This window comes from Austrofundulus limnaeus, unplaced genomic scaffold, assembly GCF_001266775.1.
Source record: "Austrofundulus limnaeus strain Quisiro unplaced genomic scaffold, Austrofundulus_limnaeus-1.0 Scaffold11, whole genome shotgun sequence".
Taxonomy (NCBI): domain Eukaryota; kingdom Metazoa; phylum Chordata; class Actinopteri; order Cyprinodontiformes; family Rivulidae; genus Austrofundulus; species Austrofundulus limnaeus.
The window spans coordinates 4,258,682-4,267,595 of record NW_013952413.1 but is presented as its reverse complement, the minus strand read 5'-3'; the positions used below and the strand labels follow the sequence as shown (position 1 = coordinate 4,267,595).

Genomic DNA, 8,914 nt, shown 5'->3' with positions numbered 1-8,914 from the left:
GGAAGGTAGGGGGGCAGGGTGTAAAGTACCTCATTTGGATTTAAAGGGACAGTGTCAAAACGAGTTCATCTGAGACGCWCCTCAGAAAAGGGGTGAAAGAGGGGCTTGTGGAGTTACATTAAGGAGGATTCAGACCATAGCACTACAGTTCCACGTTATATAGACCCGAACTGAATGATTTAAATGTGAAAAAGATTAATTGGAATTGAATGAATTGACCTGTTACTTATCTCAGATACATGACAAAATCAGGGAATGCTAAAATRTTTATGTGACCCAACCCTCAGTGCTGTATGTCAGTGTTTTTCAAAGTGGGGGCACCGACCAAGGAGCACTAGCATGGCCTCAGAAAGCTGGAGGGAAGATTTAAAAAATGGCAAAAAAAATAAGAATGTTATTTCAGAGAGAAGTCTGATTAATTTTGTTCTGTTGTTATCATCAACAATTTGTTAGAACATTGTTTTTTCAGYGGGAATATATTAGTGTTAATMAAATTTGAATGCTAAACAAATGTAATATTTATTGAATAGTACAAAAATAGTAATAGTAAAATAGTAAAAAAGAGAAAAAATCAAAATTGATGTTTCTTTACATATTTTGTAAGATTAATTTTGTGTTCCCTGCCAGAAGCTAATGCTGTTTTGGGGCCTTGACTTGGAAAAGTTTGGGAACCCCTTTTGTGTGTGATATAAAAGGCTTAGCTGTCACTCCATCAAACTGTAAAAATCWCTATTATAGCTTTTTTGTGTTCAGATAGCTTAGCCATTTTGAACTGAGCTGATTCAGTTGTAGATATAGAAACAGTGATTACTTCATGTCAATTTCATTCAAATCTGCCTACTGGTCACTGAGAATTTTCTCTAACAAGATAGACAAACAAATAAACAAACACAGGATTATAATAAAAAAGTCATGGTATAAAGAGTACATAAAACAATTAACAAGGTATGTTATGGGAGTATATACTAACTTTCAGTAAGTAAAGTTTGTTTATTAAACTTAATTAAGCATCAAATTGTGTATTTGCACAATTAGGTCACAGTATATGAGMAAATAAACTGCCAAACTCAACAAAAGCATAAAGGAACAGCCTCAGGAGGCAGTTATACATTCACACAGTTTATTGAAATGATTTATATGAACTATTGGTTCTTGTCTTCTGGCKTTCTGAACATCACAGCTTTAACAAAAGCTTTGTAAAATRTTTGCTKAATCATCCACTGCTGCCTTCATTTYGGTGTCTCTGGCTTTCTGTTCACTCAAACTTCAGAGCTCTTAAGATTCTTGCTGATCAGTGATGCAAATTCACGGGTCCAATTCACGAGGATTTTTGTTCAACAATTTTCCAAGTGCAGACATTCCATTGAAATGAATTAAATCTTAGACATAGTAGCTTTAAAAGCTCCTCARAAATTAATAAAATATATTGGAGACATTAGCAGTAGCAGCATTGGAAATACAGTGTCTTCTTGTTGGACTGAGATGTGTGGGTGATTCAGTCTACTGTATGTCATCTAACACATTCAAACACATACAGGTTTCAGATGGCTTTAAAGGCACAGTGTGTAGGATTWGTTGTTTTTAGCGACATCTAKTGGTTGAGTGGTTGAATCATCTTCCCTGGTCCTCCCCCCACCCCTAGCCCCCCAGCTTCCAAATGCGAAGGAGTTGCTACGGTGTCTCTCAGGTGTCAAAAACCTTTGATAATTCCAACCGCGATGTCTACCAGCAGCTTCWGGGCTAGTGATGTTTCAAGTGGTAAGATTATGAGCTTTAATAAGTAAAATTATCCCAGCTACAATGACAGACAACAAATATTACATTTATAGTATTACAACTAAAACCGTTTTTGACGCCGCCACCGCAGTTTGTCCTTCATGAGCCTTCGTAGACAAGATGGCGGTGCAAGATGGTGGCTGCCTGTAGTGGCGACCCACAACCATGGAGATATAAACAGCTTTTTATAAGGTAAAAATAATAAAAAAAGGTCTTTGTCTGCGATGATTAGACATGTTTTTTATAATTGCCATTAGTGATTATCTCAATTTCGGCTAAAAGAATTGACAAAATCCTACACACTGTGCCTTTGATGCTGGCCTTTTTWAAAATGTAAACTCTTTATTACTTTCACAACCTCTCAAAATACCCAAARCAACTCAAATGACAAAAGAAAGAAAAACACAAATGAACACATATTAAATCTAAATTACATCTGATTGCCTTTTGCAGAGCCTTACACAAATCATGACCAGTAAGTAAGATGCTAAGTCCAAAAACACTTAAAAAATTCTTAATAAATTTCGATGCATCTAATTATTTCTGCAAATAGTGCATTTAAATTGAAATCAGTGCAGTGACAYGTAGAGTTTGGATTTTGCAGGTTTTTATGTTGAACAACCGCTGCCAGGGTCTGCAGTGCACAGCTCAGTGCACTGCAGACCCTGGCAGTGCAACCCCCGGCAGCTCTCAGTGAGCTTACTGCTGGAAAATCACTCCTATCAACACATAATATATATACTTRTATAGTATATATTAGTTGCATACAGTAATGACTAATATTCTGTGTCCTGTATGTCTCAACACTATTCAAATTACATTTGATCTGTGAAAACAACAATTAAGATATCTTTTTTTGCCAAATAATTAGGGGTATATTATAAACAAGTTAAAGGCCAGCAGAACATTTTATGGTTAAAATGATCAGATTAAATGAGGTTTAATAAATGGAGGAGCAACAGCATTCTTCAGATTCACAGGTTTCTGTTATAAACTCTGATGTGGCTACAATTAAAGGACCGCTGGGTCTGWGACTTTTACTGTTGCCTGTTTACTCTGACATTTAACTGACGAGAAACAAGAAGTTGTTTTCTGCTTGCAGCTACTCGCTAGTATCCATCCTGTCAGTCAAATGCTCTCAGACATGTAAAAAGCAGAAACTTCACGTGAAAACAAACCAAATGTCTACAAAGGCAGACGAGTTGCTGTGTAACTTTGTTATTAGAAAAGCAGAGGTTTTAGCAAAAATCCTGATTTTAATYAGTTTTCTTCTTCTGGGCAACCTGCCCGTGTGCTGAACACTCTCAAATGCAACATCTTGGCTGTGCAAGTGTTTTCCTCACAAGTTTACCAGATTTCTTCTGTCACCACAATGCTACATTTACTCTCAGTTCCTTCGGTCTTTAAGGCCACAGAATTTTATTGTAGCACATTCTGTATAAGGATAAATACTTAGGATCAATCACATTGAAGGCCATTATTTTAAATTTAAGCCAACAAGTACAGCAAACTCTACTACAGTATTGTTCACGTTAGCTACAAAAATGCACTTACTGCTTTACAGTAAATCCCAACTCATACAAAAGAAAAAAAATTTAAAAGCCCCGTGCATTACGAGACATCTTTATAGGTTGGTCAGCCAAAAAGAAGGCTTAATCCAAATCTACATCTGACTGGGATTTTCTTTTCCTGCTGGAGCACGATTAATGGAGAAAATCACTCTCCACCATGTTCAGTGTCCCCAGTACCATTCTGCTTTTAACCATTCCAGTATAAAAAAGCCACTGTGGTCTCTTTTTATCCATATTGTCACAAACTGCTGTAATGCAGTTAGTTCCCAAAGGTCACACATCATCGTCATCATCATCATTCTGCCTCAGCCTCCTGTCGTTACTGCGTCCTCTCTGGCTCCCTCTTTGAGGAAGGCGACCGACTGGATCCCGGCAAAGCACGTACAGTTTCCAGATTTTCCGAAAGGCTGTGCGGAATTTCTTGATCCGGAAAGCGTAAATGATGGGGTTGACTGCTGAGTTGCCGTGTGAGAGGATGATAGCAATGTAAATGAGGAACACTGGCGTGTTGCAGTCAGGGCAGAAGAGCGTGATGCAGTTGTGGATGTGGAGTGGAAGCCAGCTGACTGCGAAGAGGAACAGAACGAGGGCTAAAGACTTGGCTAATTTCAGTTCCTTCCCAAAGTAGCGCCTTGGATCTGTGTGGCCCGCTGTCACCTACAATGAGATTTAAAGAAAAAAAAAAGATTATCACTGTTCAAACTTATTGCTTCAGGCTCTGTAATAAATATTAGCAAAAYGGCTGCTTTACGTTAGCCCAAAACAGGAAAGAGGAAAGACATACCTTTTTGTTGAGCTGCTTGTGGATCATGTAGAAAATCTCCAAGTAGATGGCCAGCATGAGCAGCAGGGGGGGCAGCACCCAGCCGAAGAAGTTGAAGTAGACCATGTAGTCCATGCTGATGACCGTCTCAAACTCACAGGTCACCACAAGGTCTTTAGTTATCAAGGTGCCATTGGCGAGGAGGCGCTGCAGGTTATTCCAGCCCAGCATCGGCAAGAGACCCACAATAATGGACACCAGCCAGCACAATAACACCGCTGTCCCAGCYCGCCGAGGGGTCACCACTCGCTTGTAGCTATGGCAACAAGGGAGAAGATGAGGCATTGAGAAGACAATCRCAATGAACAGATACAGCATGAATGTGAGTGTGCTACTGAAGTTTTCACTATTTCCTATCTAGTTGGACAAGCGGGGACTGCGTTATGTCCATTTTAAGAGGAGCTTGGACAGCTTTTAGATTGCATGTAATGGGTCTGAATGTGCTCTACAGGACAGCACAAAAAGCCAGACATTACAAAGCAGGACTTCATAACATAATGGCTTGAAGGCGCCAGACCCTTCAAATGCATGGATAAACATCGTCTGGTCAGATAAAACTACAACAGAACACAGCGTGGGACTCAAATTCAAATTTTACCATCTGCAGAGCACCGTTCCTGCACAGAATAATGGTTTAGGATGTATAATCATATGTGGATGCTTCAGTCCTCCAGAAAAATGATGAGCGTGATACGTACTGTCCCCTTAAATAAATACTGCTAAAGGGCTGGTTGGGTGATTAAAGAGACATTTAAATGTTTTAAAGAGAGCTAACAAAAGCTAGGGCAAGGTCAGGTGTCGAATTGGTTCAAATTTGTATTTTTTTCCTTGTTTGCAAAGGCAACCATTTTAAATTATAGTGACTTTTTTAAGCGAAATGCATAAAATATTCAGTTTTAAACACAAAAATTAGTTTTCCGCTTTAGGGGCGGTTCTAGGGGCAGGGCCACAGGGGCATTGGCCCCTGCTGAAATTTGATTGGCCCCCTGTCTTGTCACTCATCTGTCCTTTGCCCAAGAGTGATGATGCTGGGTGCAGTTCCATGCCCAAACACTACAAGCGCTAATGAGCCAAATACAAAAGTCCCGCATGAATCAAGCTGACAGAAGTCTTTTTCTTTTCTTAAAATTTGAACAATCCTGCAGAAAAAGTCTTTCAACTCACAAATGATGGCTGGATTATCTCACATGCTGTGTGTTTGAGAGTATGTATGTAGTGTAAAAATGCATGCAAAATTGGTAAGGAGAATTTACTGTGCAAACTGTCTTAAAATTACCAGTGTTTAAATGTGTGACTGGTAAAATATATACACCATAACAAAACCATCGATTTGTGTGCAAGGATGYTGAACAAATACTTGGCCCCTCAATGAATATTGTGGCCCCTTGATGGCCCCTTACTCAGAAAAATCATATATCTGCCACCATATTTGAAATAAATCAAGACTAAAAGTACTTTGTTTGTTTGTTTGTTTGTTTGTTTGTTTGGTTGTTTGGTTGGTTGGTTGTTTGTTTGTTTGTTTGTTTGTTTGTTTGTTTGTTTGTTTGTTTGTTTGTTTTTTAAATTATAACCAAAAGAATTTCAAACCACCTTCAAATTATATATCCAATTTTCTTTTCTTTTTTTACTTTTTTTTTATCATTTTGATTTTACTGAGTTTCGAGGCACTATTTCAATCTTGAAGCAGGACTGTAACTTTGTTTTTGGTATTTATCCCAAAAGCCATTTTCAAACATGCCCACTTTCTGGGTAATCTGAGGTCAAATCCATAAAATGTTCATGTAATATAAAAAAACTAAGCAGTGAGGAAGCAAGGTGACATTTAGAATACATATTTTATATAAAACACATGTTTTGCTTGCAATTGATTATCAGTCAAAATTATCAACTTTGCCATATCACAATATAACAAATTGGCTCAACAGCTATGCTTGATGTAAGTGCATTAAAATCTTTGTGTGTCAGGAATAAATACTTTCTGGCTCTATATAAACTAAAGACATGACAAAATGACAAACAAGTTTGCACTTCTCCACCTAAACACCTGTTTAGCTCTGCTGAGGTTAATCAGCAACTTTGAACCCCTCAGTTTATCACCACTGCAGACACGTCAAACCCATTTTAACAGCATTGTAAGAAAAGAGCTTCAGAGATAAATTAGCATAAATATGTGAGGTGTATAGACCATTTTTATTCAAGACCCTGCTGTAGCTCTGTTGGAAACACCAAACTGCTGATGCCAAGCTGACACAGCACCAAGCCGCCTCTGTGTGAATAAAACCAGTAGAAGAACTGAGGTGGCTGAACAAGGGTTTAGTTTTTTTTTTTTAATTTTATGAAAATGCACAATATGTGAAAAATGAGTGGAACCCTCACCAGGAGGGCCCCAAATTTCTCAAACGAGGTTCAGTGAACTGAGGCGAGGACATTTAACTTTAATTAGGACAATAAAAGTACTTAACTGGAATGTAGTCAAAAGGCTGAGACACATTTATTTAAGTGGAATTTTACATTCTGCTTAAGTTGGTGACTATTACAGCATGTAATTTATCCTGAATATAATCAGTAAAATGTGGTTATTTTAGTTCTACATATGGGACTGTTCAGACAATTAAGAAAACGAAACAAAAAGTACAATAAATGTGTTGCCTTTTGTTTGAACAAATGGACCTCAGGAGGACTTCATGCCTCAGAGTTCCCTTGGATTAAAAATATACTTACAGTATAAGCTAATTGGCCTAGAGAAATCCATCAGGGCAACATTACACTAAAGTTTGCCAATGATTGGCCACATTAAGCAGCCTGAAGCTACTTGACCTGTAGATCTCAGGCAGCTAAATGTGTTCTGGGTTTTTAAGATGTAACAGAATTCATGTTTTCCAAAGTTTCTGTTGTGTTTTGTTTCATTTGTTTCATCCTTCTACACAAGGCTTCATAAATGTTGATCAAATTAAGTCATTTCCACATTTCAGCAGAGGGAACTGATGGTTGTTATAATTGTTGTTATCTTGTCAAGTTATCTGTAATGACAGGATATTACTAACTTTGTGTTTTCCACACTGGTCTCTGAGTTATTCTGTGAGTTATTCTCTGAGTTATTCCATGAGTAAGGACTCTTAAAGGGRCAGTATCATGTAAAATCAACTTTTTTGAGTTTTWTATCATGTTATAATGTTATACTCTCATTAAAAAAAACATGCCCAAAGCCTTGCTTTGACTCATTCATGCATGTTTGAGAAATCCTGCAGCGTTTTTAGGAAGCCATGCTGAGGAGCAAAACGACAGGTGGGAACCAGGAACGCCCCTGGGATGTGTCTTTAAGCCGAACTTCCTCATGGCGGAGCGCCCCACCTCCCTACACACCCCGCCCATGACTCCTGCAGGCTCTCGGCAGTAACAAACGAGTGAAAGTGAAAGTGAAACTCAAACTGTCTGCTGAGCTCCACTACGTCTCACTCAGTGAAGCTCTTTTCAGATTAAAAATACCTTTGAGGAAATGGATTTTCAGATGCCAAGTAAACTGCATCAAAGCGCACGCGCGAACCCCCCCCCGGCGACCCCCACTTGCACTGAAATTGGCGGGACAGAAGCAGAAGGTGGTTCTTAAAGAGACAGAGGCCAATTTCAAGGCATTTAGAAGAGGAAGTCATGAGAAGATAATTTTATTTTCTATTTAAACATAAAAACAGCATTTTAATAACAACTAAAGATGACATAGATACGTTATTATGGTACAGTATGTAAATGTATGCCTGAGAAACATAATATTGGTCCTTTAAACATGTGGAGTTGACAGAATCAAATTAAAAGGAATGACCAAACATTATCAGTAATTTGCAGGGCGTTTCTCTTCTTATCACAGCTGCCTGCTGCAATCTCACAGTAAGATTCGTAAAAAACACTCATACACCACATTTGTATTTTGTCTCTTTTTTGTAATTTTTCTTACCCTTAGTGTCATTGACTCAGACTTTGTGACATAAAAAGAGCCTAAGGAGGCAGAGGCAACAAACACAAAGCAAAATAAATAAATATAAATGTATTCACAGAGATCCTGACTCAAGTATGTTTCATGGCATAAATATTTTTTTTCTTCAACTTGTGGAATTTGACTCCTGCAGGTGCTGGTAAAAAAAATAAAATAAAAAAGCTTTTGTCGTCTGCCTGCATACAGATGAGCTCTCCGTGTGCCAAGGTTTGCTTTCAGGATTTTGACTGTTGTTTGTCCATCACTCACTGCCCCTCTCAGGCATTTCAATCCTCATCTTCCACCTGCAAATCCTGCCCAAGCCCTTTATACCAGCATGGCATGGGAAATTTTCAGATCACAGACCATCCTTATCATTAAGCCCCAGCTCCAAACACTTCAGCTATAAAAAGCAATCGGTGCTCCTCCAGAGTGACCTGGGGAAGGGGGGGTACAGGAAGAGGGAACAGGGAGGGTCGGTTTGTGGATCAGATTACAGACAATAAAATGAAACTATCTGAACATTTTGGCAAAATCATTCTGTGCTGTGTGGATTTTAATGATTCACCTTGTTTTGTAAATTGGCAAATTTGAAAACACCTGCTGTTGACTGTATCTCATCAAAACTAATAAAAAGCAAAAGTAAGAAGAACAAAATTGAAAATGTCACTGTAAGTTGTTTCAATGTCTGCCTCACTGTCAGCTGTGTGCAACAATTGTCAGCTTCTCCTTTTCTGTGTGTGTGTGTGTGTGTGTGTGTGTGTGTGTGTGTGTGTG

General features: G+C 38.5%; 1 protein-coding gene across 1 annotated transcript in view; it reads right to left on the bottom strand.

Annotated features, from left to right (window-relative positions):
* Window positions 1-2,020: 2,020 nt before the first annotated feature.
* LOC106513325 (adenosine receptor A1) overlaps window positions 2,021-8,914 on the bottom strand; it is a 10,287-nt gene continuing 3,393 nt past the window's right edge. Inside the window, exons 2-3 of the mRNA XM_014002097.1 lie at window positions 4,132-4,426; window positions 2,021-4,004 (exon numbers count right to left, since the gene is read on the bottom strand). Coding sequence (XP_013857551.1) covers window positions 3,621-4,004; window positions 4,132-4,426 — 679 coding nt within the window. The 3' untranslated portion in view covers window positions 2,021-3,620. The remainder of the gene's footprint in view (window positions 4,005-4,131; window positions 4,427-8,914) is intronic.